The 15064-nt window shown below is 33.6% G+C and overlaps 1 protein-coding gene across 1 annotated transcript; it reads left to right on the top strand.

The window, feature by feature from the left end:
- Positions 1 to 2600: 2600 nt before the first annotated feature.
- On the top strand, positions 2601 to 6807 carry LOC114186338 (nuclear transport factor 2-like). Its single transcript, XM_028074402.2, has 10 exons — positions 2601 to 2845; positions 3494 to 3567; positions 3655 to 3792; positions 4129 to 4405; positions 4490 to 4710; positions 4906 to 5062; positions 5155 to 5276; positions 5352 to 5411; positions 5918 to 5981; positions 6073 to 6807. Exons 2-10 carry the CDS (start codon positions 3517 to 3519, stop codon positions 6441 to 6443), a joined length of 1461 nt encoding a protein of 486 aa, XP_027930203.1. The 5' UTR covers positions 2601 to 2845; positions 3494 to 3516; the 3' UTR covers positions 6444 to 6807.
- Positions 6808 to 15064: the final 8257 nt, after the last annotated feature.

Genomic DNA, 15064 nt, shown 5'->3' with positions numbered 1-15064 from the left:
TTTAGAAAAAAATTATTTACTTTCCCAATCTAAGTGTTTTAAAGATTTTTACACGCAAACAGTGTCGTATTATACGTTAATTATTTTTTTGTATTGTTATTTCCATTGTAATATATATATATATATATATATATATATATATATATATATATATATATATATATAAATTAATTAACAGTTAAGCGAAAACAAGATATAGAAAATGCGATTTAATGAATTAGATAATAAAAGAAAGTGAAATGTAATTATGTCACGACATATTAAGAATCTGTAGAGATAATTATATTTTTAAAACATCGAAGAAATTTTGCAACCATCTTTTAACATCATGTAAAAAAGATTCTGATTTTAATATTTCTGATAAAATTGGTTTATTTTATTTTATAAATTAAAACATAATTAAGGAAAGGAATTGTCCTACTATTATTTTATTTTATTGTTATTTTAAATAACACTCTTATCTCTTGCAATCATTATTTTCATACCTCTAATAACACTCTTATCTATTGTTGCGATCATTATTTTCATCCGCATCCTTTATTAGATTACTTCTTTCTTTCTTTCTTGTGTTTTCTATATCTTTATATCTTTAAACTAAAATTGATAACATTTATTAATAAATGTTTTACTAATATTTTAGAATCATAGAATCATAACAAGAAAATATAATAATAATAGTAAATTACAAAAGAAAGAAAATCAAGAAAATATAATAAATGATGAAAGAAAGAAAATCAAAAGGATATAATAAATGATAAAAGATATATATATATATATATATATATATATATATAAATTAATTAACAGTTAAGCGAAAACAAGATATAGAAAATGCGATTTAATGAATTAGATAATAAAAAAAAGTGGAATGTAATTATGTCACGATATATTTAGAATCTGTAGAGATAATTATATTTTTTAATTAAAAGACTTTTGAACATCGAAGAAGTTTTGCAACCATCATGTAAAAATGATTCTGATTTTAATATTTCTGATAAAATTGGTTTATTTTATTTTATAAATTAAAACATAATTACTTTAAGGAATGGAATTGTCCTACTTTTATTTTATTTTATTGTTATTTTAATTAACACTCTTATCTCTTGGAATCATTATTTTCATACCTCTAATAACACTCTTATCTATTGTTGCAATCATGATTTTCATCCACATTCTTTATTAGATTACTTCTTTCTTTCTTTAATTTTCTTGATCTTTAAACTAAAATTGATAAAATTTATTAATAAATGTTTTACTACCTACATATTTTAGAATCATAACAAGAAAATATAATAATAGTAAATTATAAAAGAAAGCAAATCCAGAAAATATAATAAATGATGAAAGAAAGAAAATCAAAAGGATATAATAAATGATAAAAGATATATATAAATATTATATATATATATATATATATATATATATATATATATATATATATATATATACACTAGCGTAACACAGACGTTATCGCGCCTGTGTGTATGTATTTTTTAAATATGTGTGATATTATATTAATAGATGATAATATTATAATGTTATTAAGTTAATATATAAATTAAAATTATATTTATTAAAAATAAAGTAAAATATATCAGAACAGATAAAAAAAACCATTGATAAATAAAAAAGAAGAGAAGAAGCAGAGACATCCGATTTTATAAAAAGTTTGTAAAAGTAACGGTCAATTTTTAAAAATTTAATAAATTATTATATTTGAAGGATAAAATCGATATTTTATAAAGTGGACACAAAAAAGAGAATCCCTTTATATATTGTTATAAATTAAAATTATATTTATTAAAAATAAAGTAAAATATATCAGAACAAATAAAAAAATAACCATTGATAAATAAAATAGAAAAGTAGAAACAGAGACATTCGATTTTATAAAAAAATTGTAAAAGTAACGGTCAATTTTTTAAAATTTAATAAATTATTATATTTAAAGAGTAAAATCGATATTTTAAAAAGTAAAAAAAAAAGAATCCTTTTATATATTGTTATAGATATAGATATAAATTAATTAATAAGCGATATAGAAAATGCGATTTAATGAATTAGATAATAGAAAAAAAGTGAAATGTAATTATGTCACGATATATTTAGAATCTGTAGAGATAATTATATTTTTAATTAAAAAAGACTTGAAAATCTAAGAAATTTTGCAACCATCTCATCATGTAAAAAAGATTCTGATTTTAATATTTCTGATAAAATTGGTTTATTTTATTTTATAAATTAAAACATAATTAAGGAAAGGAATTGTCCTACTTTTATTTTATTTTATTGTTATTTTAAATAACACTCTTATCTCTTGCAATCATTATTTTCATACCTCTAATAACACTCTTATCTATTATTGTTGCAATCATTATTTTCATCTACATTCTTTATTATATTACTCCTTTCTTTCTTGTGTTTTCGTGATCTTTAAACAAAAATTGATTATCTACATATTTTAGAATCATAACAAGAAAATATAATAATAAATTATAAAAGAAAGAAAATCAAGAAAATATAAGAATGATGAAAGAAAGAAAATCAAAAGGATATAATAAATGATAAAAGATATGAAGAGACATTTTTGGTGTGAAGGTTCAGACCCGTTATATATACCACGTCCCTGCGTTGAAAAAGGAGAAAAACATTACAATTACAAGTGTTCTTTCGCGTTCTCTATTTCTTTTCTCTCTAAATCGTACGTTGAAGTCTCTTTCTCTCTCTTCCCTGCAAGATCCCGCAGCCCAAACCCTAGCAAACCCCTATCGCAGAGGAAGCTGAGAAGAACACGCAGCGTCGCACACGCTACCCTTCTTCTCGCGCCTCGCTTCTTCCGATCCAGGTCAAAACTAAACCCTCTTCTGTTCTTCCGCTTTTTGCTTTTTCTTATAGGCTTTCAAATGGTTTTCATGGATACCTTCCGGATGGGAATTTAGGTTTGAGGAATGTTGCTTTTAGAATTTCGTTTTGGAGTTGAAGGTGGAAACTAATTGTCGGAAGTGGCTTGCCGTACTTGTTTTGGATCCGCAGTGAATGTAGAATCCTTATTTTTGTTTCTTTTGTATGATTGATAATGTATATTTTTAAGTCTTTTGGAGATATTTTATTGTTTTGATCCCCGAGTGTCTGTATCATTTACGCGTGGTTATTTTAGGTTAATCAGTGGAATTTCTTGTATTTGTTGTCATTTGCTTTGCTTTTCGGTGGGTTTGTGGGATGATGTAAACGTTTTTCAAGTTATTGGGTCTCACATTGTTTGCTCTGTTGCATTTGTTTAATTTTTATGACATAAAACGATTTTATCATGTAGGTTTTATTTTAGTTTTGGTTTGCTGTTGAAGAAAAATGGTTTAGGTTTACATTTTTTTTTTCAAAATTTCTTGATTTTTTGTATTCATCATAAATAACATTTCTTGAGATTTCAATCTTTTTGTTTCGGCCTGAATTTTTCTGTTATATGTTTGATAAGTTGGTGATTTTAATTTTTCAGTTAGACTGCTTTTGGAAACAATTATGGCAACTTCAGAACAACAAGCCACTCCCAAGACTCCTGATGCTGATATTGTATGTATATCCAATTTTTATTTCTGCTTTTCCCAGTTAATCTTTGCACGACTAAACTGACTGATTTTGAATAAAATTACAATGTAGGTTGGTAATGCCTTTGTTGATCAATACTATCATATGTTGCATGAAAGCCCTGAACTGGTGCATAGGTTTTACCAAGATGTCAGTAAGCTTGGTCGTCCTGAACAGAATGGTATAATGGGTATTACAACCACTATGTCTGTGAGTTTTCTCCTCCTTTTCTTCACTTTTTTTGGAACTTTTTGTAGATTTTTTTTTATTCTTGGCATTTGGTGTTCTTGCATGCAATTCTAACATGCCAAGACCTCTAAGATCACTCCTCACATTTATTGCCATATTTTATTACTTTTAGACATTCGACATTTTACTTTGTGCGTTTTGAAAACGGTTTTAAAATTTGTGCATTGAACTAGTAATTTATTTTTTCCATGGTCATTAGTAGATTTTTTGAAGTCCATATGTTTAATTTTTTTGTAAGCATATTTTTTTTCACAAAATTATTTTCGAATAATTGATTTTTTAAATTTTATTGTGCAGGAAATCAACAAGAAGATACTGTCGCTGGGTTATGGTGAGCTCAGTGCAGAGATCATATCTGTTGATTCACAAGAATCTTATGGTGGGGGAGTCATTGTATTGGTCACTGGGTTTATGATCGGAAAGGATGACAATAAACGGAAATTTAGTCAAAGTTTCTTTCTTGCTCCCCAAGAGAAAGGCTACTTTGTTCTTAATGATGCTTTCAGATATGTCGATGAAAAGGGGTTTGAAGTGCCTGCTCAGGATACTGTATCTCCTGTCCATCCTGACACTGGTAGTAGCTTAAGTAGTGATTTAATTTTATTTTTTTAGCATCTTTTGACTGTCTCTTAAAGTTACCACTTTCCCAATTGTTCAGTTGCAGATCCTGTTCTGCAGACCCATGTTTCTGAGCAAATACATGTGGCAGTTGAGGATCATGGCGAGGAAGTCTACAATCCAGAAAGTACTCAAGCTTCAATTGAAGAAGAGGAAGCACCTGTACCTGAGGTTGTTGATGAAATTCCTGATGCTTCTCAGATGGTGGCTGGGATTACATCTCAAATGGAAGATCTTCCAAAGAAGTCTTATGCCTCTATTGTTAGTATCCATACTAAAACTACTTCTGTCTTTGTCATTTTCAGCTTGTACTAATTTGCTAGTTGATATACCATTTTTTTAATTGTCTTTGATTCTATAATATGCAGTGAAATGTGAAAATTGACCACGATAATACTTTTACTTTCCTTTTACAGTTACTTTTTATTCTCCTTTCTAACTAGCTGATCCTTTTAGGTTAAGGTCATGAAAGAGGGTGTTGTGGCATCTTCCCCTCTGACATCTGTTTCTTTGAAACATGCACACAAGAATCATGAACCGAAGCAGGATGCTGTTGCATCACCACCCTCTATTATCTCAGATGTCAATGCTTCAACTATTCAAGAAGCTGAAGGTGCGGTATCTTGTCAGTTACAAAATGTAATGTACAAAGTTCATTATATATAACTTGGTGAGATGTTAAGTTGTTTACTTGATTTTGGACAGCTGAGGGCTATTCTATTTATGTCAAAGGTCTTTCTTCAAGTGCTACACCTTACCTCCTGGAAAATGAATTTAAGAAGTTTGGACCGATTAAGAGTGGTGGTATCCAAGTTAGGACTCAAAAGGTACAATTCTTGTTAATTGTATGCTCTTTCATGACAAGTTCTGTGAGCTAAGATGTTTATGCATGTCTTGAACAGGGATTTTCCTTTGGGTTTGTGGAGTTTGAAGTGGCAAGTGCCATGCAAGCTGCTCTTGAGGTATTGTTTTTATTCTAAATGCCATATTACTATTACTAATCCATATCTAATGTTCATCTTGAAGACATTTCAATACTTATAAATGATTTACTAGAATCTGATTTCAAACTGAGATTAACAAATTCGTTATTTTTTATCATTTAATTTTATGCCTCATTACACTGGTATATGTTGTTTTTCAGGCAACATGTTTTAAACATTTATTATGATGTGCTTCACTGTGTTATTAGTTTTATAATGTGCACTGCTGCTGTGTGGTTGAACAAAGGCATATGTTGGTTTTCTGGCAACATGTTTTAAACGTATATTATGATGGGCTTCACTTTGTGTTATTAATTTTATAATGTGCACTACTTGTGGGTTGATATTTGCTAAATGATTGTCAGCATTGAAATTTTCGTAGTTGTTATCTTTTCTTGTTTTGGGTTGAAGGGATGCTCTGTACGCAAGCTCCTGGTTTCTGTTGTAGTTACATATTTTAATCATAATTTTAATTAAAACTTCAGGCTTCTCCAATTATTGTTGGTGACCGCCATATTATTGTTGAAGAGAAGAGATCAACTAATCGAGGCAAGTGATTTTTGATTAAATCTTGGTTTAATTGACATCTTGATTTAATTGTGTTGCAATTATTCAGCCATTTGTTTGCTTTTCCGTTCAGGTAATACCAGAGGACGGTTCCCATCTGGTAGGGCTCCAAACTACAGGGGTGATGGTCTAAGAGGACGAGGAAATTACGGAAATGGCAGAAACTATGGCCGCAATGATTTCAATGGCCGCAATGACTTCAATGGCCGCAGTGACTTCAATGGTCGCAATGACTTAAATGGTCGCAACGAGTTCAATGGCAGGGGAGAATATGGTTATAGGAATGGCAATCGGGGATGGTGGTTATCAAACCGTGGAGGTGAAGGGTATCAGAGAAACGATCATATGGGACCCACTGGTGGACGCATGAATCGCCCAGGTGCTGCTGCTTCTGCTAATGCAGCAGTCAAAACCAATGGTGTTCGTGTTCCTATTTCTGCATGATCAACTCACTCAAATGCACTGGAGAATACATCAAGCAATTGGGATGATTGAGGACAGCCTTTTTTGGATAATCTACTTTTAAGTTTTAAGCTCTTTTTTCTTCTTCCCATTTTTTTATAATTGGTGGTCTTGGTAAAGGTAGTTTTCTAATTTTTTTATGATAGTGTCGTCGTAGTGGTAGTTTTTGTGTTTCCCCACCTTTTTTGAATATAGATATATATATTTGGGGTAACTCATTTTGTTTTGGGATCTCGATAGTATTTGGTAGGTTCGACATGAGGGGTTGCTATCAGCATGAATTTGCGGATCTGATTTTGTAAAACACTAAAGTTAGTGTTAAATATGATTTTATTGTTGGTTGCAATCTTTTGCTTTTTTATTAAGGTTAAACCTGGTTCGCTAAAATTGAATTGTTGTTGTTCCGCCCTAAACCCTAAATGACATTCTTACAACGAGAAATTCACACATTCTATATTGATGTATGGTTTTATGCGACGGGCTAACACATACTTACAATTTAATATGAAATAAGAAAAATCAGTACTCATCTCACCCGGTTAATCAATCACACACAATTCAAATAGTGGAAGTTTCAATTATTTTTCCTAATCTCACTTTAATTCCAATTAGCATAAAGGTGCAAAAGTGATTGATCCTCTAGCTAAACATTTCTAGAAATTTGATGTAAATTGACATAAAATTTGGGATTATCATCTGGAAAATAAGTAATCCATGGTTTCAAAACATTAGTTTTGACACCTAGACACCATTTTTTTTTCAAGCTTTTGGAACGATCAAAGCCAGGGATAGTTCCCTACTATAAAAACGTGGTTGGAATATCATATATGATAGGGTGCTACTTTCATGCCTTGGGACTCGATGATAAAGATTTCGAAATTTATTCAGCAAGGTTGGTACTTTTTGGTTTGTGTGAATTTTCCATAGGAAGATATTTTGGTGGAGTGAGTTCATTATCTTTATTGCTGGTTATGAAAAATGTTTCTGATCCTTTTTTTAGATTTTCTGAATGGATATGATAGGTAGACTTGAAAACTTGCACTACAAGTTGAGCTGAAATCTGTTAATTTCGGCTTAAAATAAGTTCAGTATGATGAAGTATCACAATCAGATGTCTACATGTGCATTTTTAATTTTTTAGCTCTTTTCTTCTTTGACCAAATTTGTGTTCATTTGTGAAAATTGATTTGGAAGAGAAGAAGATGGATTTGAATGGATTAGAGAGTGATGTTTGTATTACTTTTCTTTAAAGGATTTGTGGGTGAAACCAAATAAATTTCAAGATATGTAAAGTTTATGAAGGTGAGTGAGCGATTTGATTGATGTGATAGATTAAAAATTAAGTTTAATTAAAAAAAATTACCAAATTACCCTTGATGTTGAAATTAAAGTAAAATTATATTTAGAAGAGTTAGATTTATTTTATAAAAAATATTTAAATAAATAAATTGAAAAAATAATTATTTGAATAAAAAATAAGAAAAATACAATATATTTACATATTGATATTTTTTGGTAAACATTTTAGAAAATTGGGATATTAATTATTGTTGTAAGCATACTTTTAAAAGTGGAAATGAGTCGAGACTACAAGGGTATTTTACCATGAATCACCCTCAAATAATCTCATATCAGGAGAGATGGAAAAATAGCATAATCCTGCAATTCCTTCCTTTCAATTGCTCTCAAATTCTAGGAAGCGAACACCATGGTCACATTCAAATCATTCATCTCTAATCACTTTGAAGAGTAAATCCTTCTAAGTGATCACAACATAAATGTCTCATGAGAATCATTGGCTCATATCATGCAACCATTATGTGGCTTCATGTCCAAAGAGCAAACCATGCAACAATGTCATGATCCAGTGATAGGATAAGTAATTTTCATCTGCATTGAAAGATAATGGATTAAATATGTTTTTAGTCCCTCAACTTTGACGTGAAATTAAAATTTGTCTTTGTCCTAAACTTTGATACATTTTGGTCCCCAAACTTTAAAAATAATGTACATAGTCCTTTTGATCCAATTAAATTATTTTTTTTACGTGTCAAATACAATAGACACTAAAAACATATTTAACTCAAATAATTAGCGCAAGAAATGTAATTGATTAAATAAAACTTATCTATAAAATTGCACTTACTTGTGGATAAACTTCTTTACTCATTGACATTAAATGATGATGTGAATTTTGGATTAAACTTTTTCTTATTCCTTAAGTGTAAGAGTTGTGGAAATAGACAAATGCATACTTGTCATTTTCTCCTCATTCACACATAATCGAAATACATACTTAAAAAAAGTGGAGATAATGATTATCGAATTATTTAGCTAATATAATAGTAAACAAAAAATGTTGTAAATGTTACATAATCCACAATTGCATAAATGATGTGTTGAACTCTTGGTCGTATGTACAAATCTCTAATACATTAAACATGTATATCATATCGTCCAAAGTCGTCTAAGCTTAAGATCGAGGTCAACAACATCATTATATTTATGACCTCTCCAATGACCCCTAATTTTATGATTAAGGAATTGTTTGGACCGACATATAACCCAACAAACTTCATCATTGGTCGTTTATGGGCTGGGTTGGGATTATCAACATGTTGACTAAGAAGGAGGAGCTAGGACTTGGGCCGAGGTCCATGTTGAAATATTTTATCTTTGTAATCATTTTGTTATCATCTTTGCAGTCTTTTTGTTGATATCTTTGTAATCTTTCATATTTCTCTTGATTTGAGAAATAAAGACAATTTGTAATATTTTTGTTTATAAATAAAAATGCTAACTTTCATGGCCAAGGGATGGAACAATTTTGGTCTATGTGTTATTTACTTTTAGTCAATAAAATTCAATATATCTTGTCTTCGATTTATGGCTCTTAGCTTTTTACCGAAAAAAATTGGTATCCACTATAGAGCTCGATAAAACGTGATCTCAACCCCCATTGAAATAACAATTCGTTACACGAGGAATATAAGAGACAATCCCAACATGAATGAGGATGGTAACAATGGCAACAGGCCAACCATGCAATAAATTATGCAGAACATTGAGGCACTGCAAAGGGGAAAATGAGGAGGTACGTATGTATTCTGAGGAAGATCATGCTCGGGCTAAGGTCGAACAAGATCGGTTGCAAAGAGAGGTATAATCTGAACATGAACACCTTAAAAAAGGAGCAACAGTTAAGTGCGAGCGCTTATGGAAGGAAGCAAAGGAGTCTCGACAACGCATGAAGGAGGCACTGCAACAGGAAGAGAATTTGGGGAAATTGAACAAAGAGTTGTGTCAATGGATGAACAATCAAGAGCAAAAGGAGGGCCACCCATTCTCAAGGGAGATGATGGATGAAAAGGTTCCTCCCCACTTCATGGTCTCTAAGGTGCCCCCTTCTCTAGGAACTTTGATATGGCTTTCAAGGTTCAAATGTTGATATTTGGAGGCTCAATGATGTTCGGTTAAAAGTGTTTATTCGAACTCTAACAAACACAAGGTTAAAATGGTTTAGTAAGATCCCCAATGCCGTTATCATTTCATTTCTTGTTTTCTAACATATGTTTTTGAAATGGTTCGCTGTAAACTGAGCAAAGCCTCCTCAAATAACATGTATGTTCAATGTGAGGCAGCGTGTAGATGAGCCTTTAAATCATTACCTCAATTGGTTTTTTGATGTGAGCATGGGCTTCGTTAAGCCAAATGAGAAGATGCTTATAGGAGCCTTTATTAAAGGCTTGCACGACTCAATCTGGGTAATAGTGGACGGGTTGACAAAGTGTGCTCATTTCCTTGCTATTAATCAGAAGTGGTCAATGGACAGATTGGCTGAGTTATACATGAGGGAAGTGGTCAGGTTGCATGGTGTGCCGGCCAGTATAGTGTCAAATAGAGACCCGAGATTCACATCTCGTTTTTGGCAGTCTTTACAAGCAGCATTGGGGACTCAGTTGAGGATGAGTTCTGCATACCATCCTCAGACTGATGGGCAGTCGGAGCGTACCATTCAGTCCTTGGAGGATCTTTTGAGGGCGTGTGTGCTGGATCATATGGGTAGTTGGAGTGAGATGCTTCCATTAGTGGAGTTCACGTACAACAACAGTTATCACACCAGCATTAGTATGGCTCCATATGAGGCATTGTTGGGCGGCGGTGTAGGACTCCATTGTGTTGGAACCAGGATGGGGAATCATTGGTGTTAGGTCCCGAGTTTCTACAGTAAACTTCTGAGAAGGTTAGAGGAATTCAGGAGAGAATAAGAGCCACGCAGAGTAGGCAGAAGTCATATGTCGATAAGAGGAGGCGACCGTTGGAATTTGAAGCTGGGGATCATGTATTCCTCAGAGTGACCCCGACGGCAGGCATTGGGAGAGCCATCAAATCAAGGAAGTTAACTCCGAGGTTTGTTGGGCCTTACCAGATCTTAAGGAAAATTGGCGCTGCGGCTTATGAGATCGCTCTGCCACCACACCTAGCGAATTTGCATAATGTGTTCCAAGTTTCCCAGTTGAGGAAATACATTGCAAATCTGTCACACGTACTAGAGTCGGATGATATTCAGATTCGGGAGGATTTGACGGTGAGCACTGGACCAGTGCAAATTCTAGACTCACAGGTGAAACAACTGCGGGGGAAGGAAATTAAGACTGTGAAGGTGCTGTGGGATGAGACTACTCAGGAGATGACCTGGGAGATGGAGGATCGCATGAAGCAATCCTATCCGCACTTATTTCCTGGTAAGTCTTATTTTCGAGGACGAAAATCTTTAAAGGTGGGGGTAATGTAAAACCCGGGAAAATTAAATAGTTATTTAATTAATTATTTAATTAGGACGGGTAATGAGAACATTTAAACCAATAAATGTGAGGAGCTATGACGTGGAAAAGTGCCAGCTCATGTGGTTGAGAGTACTTTATTGTGTGTGAGGACTTAGGTTCGAGTCCTATGTGTGTCACTTGGATGTTATTTAAATTATGCGTTTTGTGTAATTATATATTGAATGCGTGGTGTGATGATAAATTCTTAGAATTGTAGGAGTTATCATGAAATATGGATTGGTTGAATGGTTTGGCCTTGGTTGGGTATGTGCATGAGTGTGGGTTCAAACCTTGTTGAGAACTAAATAATTTCTTTTTGCCAAATTTTTCCTTGTGCATAAAGGTGAAGGGGTTAGAAACCTAGCAGCCAAGGGAGAGGTAACCTAAGGGCTGGAAAACAGAGGGTTAATTAAATATTTGGTTAGCCTTAGTATCATTTTTTTCATTTAAAATTCGTGTAAGACACTAAAGGAGCAATTAAGTGAGAGTGATAGTGAGAGAGAAGGTCATAAGAGGAGAAAATAGCATTGTGGGTTCGTGTTAATCATAAGCAAAGGTTTTCCAGAGGATTGAGGCTGATAGAGTAAGGTGGTGAGGCTGAAATCGCAAAGGTTGGAGTGGAAAGCAAAGGCTAGGGAGGTTTTGGTGAAGGGATAAGCATACCAACCCGAATTTAGCAAGGAATCCAGGTAAGGGGAGTTGTTTTCGCGTGTTATTAATAGTATACACCATGTTGTGCCTTGTACGATCGTAATTGCATGAATTCTTTGCCTGGTATGCACTGTTTTTCGTGTTTTTTGGGTTCTGCCTAGAAACCGCCTGGCGGGCATGCATGTGCCGCCAGGCGGTTCATCTTTCTGTGCATAATTTTGGGTTCTGGTTGCTTAAACCGCCTGATAGGGATGAATATCCGCCAGGCGGCGCGTCAGTGTTGCGTTTTCTGTTGACTTGCGTTCTGTGCAGGGTCATTGAGACTTCTGATTATGATTTTATGTATTGATAGTATGAACTAGTTAGAATTGGGGTCTGATGGTGCTTGAGAATACCTTTATATGTTAACATGGATGGAGTTGGGTTATTGGAATGGTAGAACCCGAATTGAGTTATTAGGGTTCATGGTGGGTACGAATTTGAGGATAATATGTCGAAGGAAATTGGGTCAGTAAATTAAGTGTGATTTATTGTGTGATATTGCCTGTGTAGTATAGATTGGATTCTGGCCAACTTGGCTCATTGCAGGTGCAGCAACTTGGAGATTTTTCTGGGTTCTGATATGCCGCCTGGCGGCGTCTAGCTTGCCGCCAGGCGATGACGGGGGCAGTGGCGTAATGCGTGTTGTTTTCGAGTGGTCGTGAGAGGAGAGGCTAAGAGGGATATAGGTAATTAAAGGAGGACACAATAAGGAATAATATACTTGGGTAAGAGAGCATGGGAATGGAAAGAGGTTGATAGTATGTTCATGCGATGGGTGTTGAGAGTTGCATTTTTTTTAAGGAAGAAATTGAGTAATATTAGTTAATGGATCAAGATTTGAAAGCTTAGAATCCTGCATAATCGTTGTTAAATATCCTTAATGGTTAGTTGTGGGCTTTATGTGTTTTGGAGACTTGTGAGCTTAGATGTAAGTCATGTGATTATCTAATGTTGTGTGGAACAAGATGCATGGTAGTACAACGTGAGATAAGTATGATGAGAGGAGGTTTGATAATGTTTCTGAACTGTGTGATTTTGATAGAGAATGGAGTGTGTTGTTACTGCAGTGGTGATTAACCGTGATAGAGTACTGAGAAAGAGTGGATCACATGTGTTGGACTACGGGCGGGTAGGTCCGTAGAGCAGGACTACGAGCGGGGAGGTTCGTAGAGGCAGGACCACGAGCGGGCAGGTTCGTGTGAGCATCATGTTCCCGAGTCCAAGGCTAACCAGTTGTGTGTGTTGAAGGCTATAAAGCCTTGGGGTTAAGGTCTTGGCCAAGAAACAAGTAGAATTGATAAGATGGGTATATGATTGCTATCTTGTATTATATATATATATATATATATATATATATATATATATATATATATATATATATATATCTGTTATCCTATTTTCACAGCTCACCGTTTCTTGTTTGTGTGTTTGTGTATGGCGATGATCGTGTGATTCGTTACACGGGAGCAAATGTTGGCAGAGGTGATGTTGAGGATGTCTAGGCGACGGAGTGAGGGCTAGCAGTGGGATTAGAGCTAGGATTTTACTCATGTGTATTTTATGCTTTAAATACATTTTATGGTTTTAGTTATGAGTTTTGGCGCGCTATTTTAATGAATTTAAATTTTTCCCGCGTTGGGATTTTTATCGAGATGACTATTAATATAATTATTTCTTTTATTATTTATTTTTAAGTAATATTCCCTAGGGATGTGTTACACACCTCCCCATGTTCTGCATGATGGAAGACACAAAGGTAGCGAAACACTTGCATTTTCTTTCAGTGCAATTTTCATCAAGCATGAGGGTATGATATTGAATGTTGTTATTCGTTAATGAGACTGTAGGCTCATTCGGTGAATAAAGGGTTGCTATAAAGCTACATGGAGGTCAGACACACGAAAGAAGACATAAGTCGACCTCCAATAAAGGTCACATACAATCATAAAAGGTCCATATTTTGGGAGATTTCAACACCATTGCAAGAGGGTTTGCGGGAGGAGGAGTGATGAGGTCAGTTAGAAAAAAATATGTTAGAAGCTTATAGGGATCGTCGTGGGATTGTTCCCTGTGAGATGATGCCATAATGCTTTCTGTCATGATGATGGGAAAAAATGTTCACTGAGTTCTCATAGATCAAAGGAGTTCGAAAAATGTGATGTTTTGGGATACATTCATGGGTCTTCAAATCCCTAAAGATCAACTATAACCTTTCGATGGGGTTCTTGTTGGCTTCTCGGGTGAGCAAGTAGAAGTTAGGGGCTATGTTGACCTTAGGACGACCTTTTCAAATGAACATGTTGCAAAGACAATTGTGATAAGATATATCATGGTGAATGTACCCTCTTCATACATGTACTGCTCGTAAATTAGGAGCAATTGTGTCAAAAGTTCATCTCAAAATGAATTTTACTTATAACGTTTGGCAAGTGAACCAATGTTTGTGAAAAACCGACACGACAAGTGCACCGATCGCACATAGCAAATAATATGTATTTTATCGTTCTCTCTCAAGGGACTTGTGCAACCATGACAACTCTCGCAATTTATGACTCAATTAGACACAAAGTTCACAAAAACACTAAGAAACTCCTTTTGTATTTTATTAAACAGTTGGTATGCAACAAGAAATTAACATAGTGTATTTACAATTTTTCAAAATTAGACTTCAACCACTTCATTCTCATGCATTCTAAATTATCCCAATTTCATATTCATGTTAAAATCAATTCACAAGAATACTCAAATCCTATTCCCAGAGCCTTTGAGCCTATGATCACTCATCAAGTTTCAATTCCTTGAATCCTCAACAAGTGAAATCATACATTAGATACAAGAATCCATTAGGTATTTAATTTCAAATCTAGATTCTAAAGATGTTTCCCAACACCTCAAGAATCACAAATCAAGCATGGGAACAATCCACATCAAGCATTAAGCATGAAAATTAAATACTAACTTGAATTGTAAAAGTGTGTGTGTGTATATATATATATATATATATATATATTAACAACATAGTTTTACACAAGAATTCAATGTTTTACATTTAATTTTAACAAATAGAAATTGTTTTCCATGGTG

The sequence above is a fragment of the Vigna unguiculata genome, chromosome 5, assembly GCF_037176805.1.
Source record: "Vigna unguiculata cultivar grain cowpea cultivar isolate G323 ecotype 2 chromosome 5, ASM3717680v1, whole genome shotgun sequence".
Lineage (NCBI taxonomy): Eukaryota > Viridiplantae > Streptophyta > Magnoliopsida > Fabales > Fabaceae > Vigna > Vigna unguiculata.
The sequence above is the reverse complement of the archived record's forward strand: the minus strand, read 5'-3'. Positions and strand labels throughout refer to the sequence as shown.

Coding starts and splice junctions, on each gene's coding strand:
- LOC114186338 (XM_028074402.2), top strand. CDS start 3,517: ATGGCAACTTCAGAACAACAAGCCACTCCCAAGACTCCTGATGCTGAT. Junction 4,711..4,905: donor AGAAGTCTTATGCCTCTATT/GTTAGTATCCAT, acceptor TGATCCTTTTAG/GTTAAGGTCATGAAAGAGGG. Junction 5,982..6,072: donor GAAGAGATCAACTAATCGAG/GCAAGTGATTTT, acceptor TTTTCCGTTCAG/GTAATACCAGAGGACGGTTC.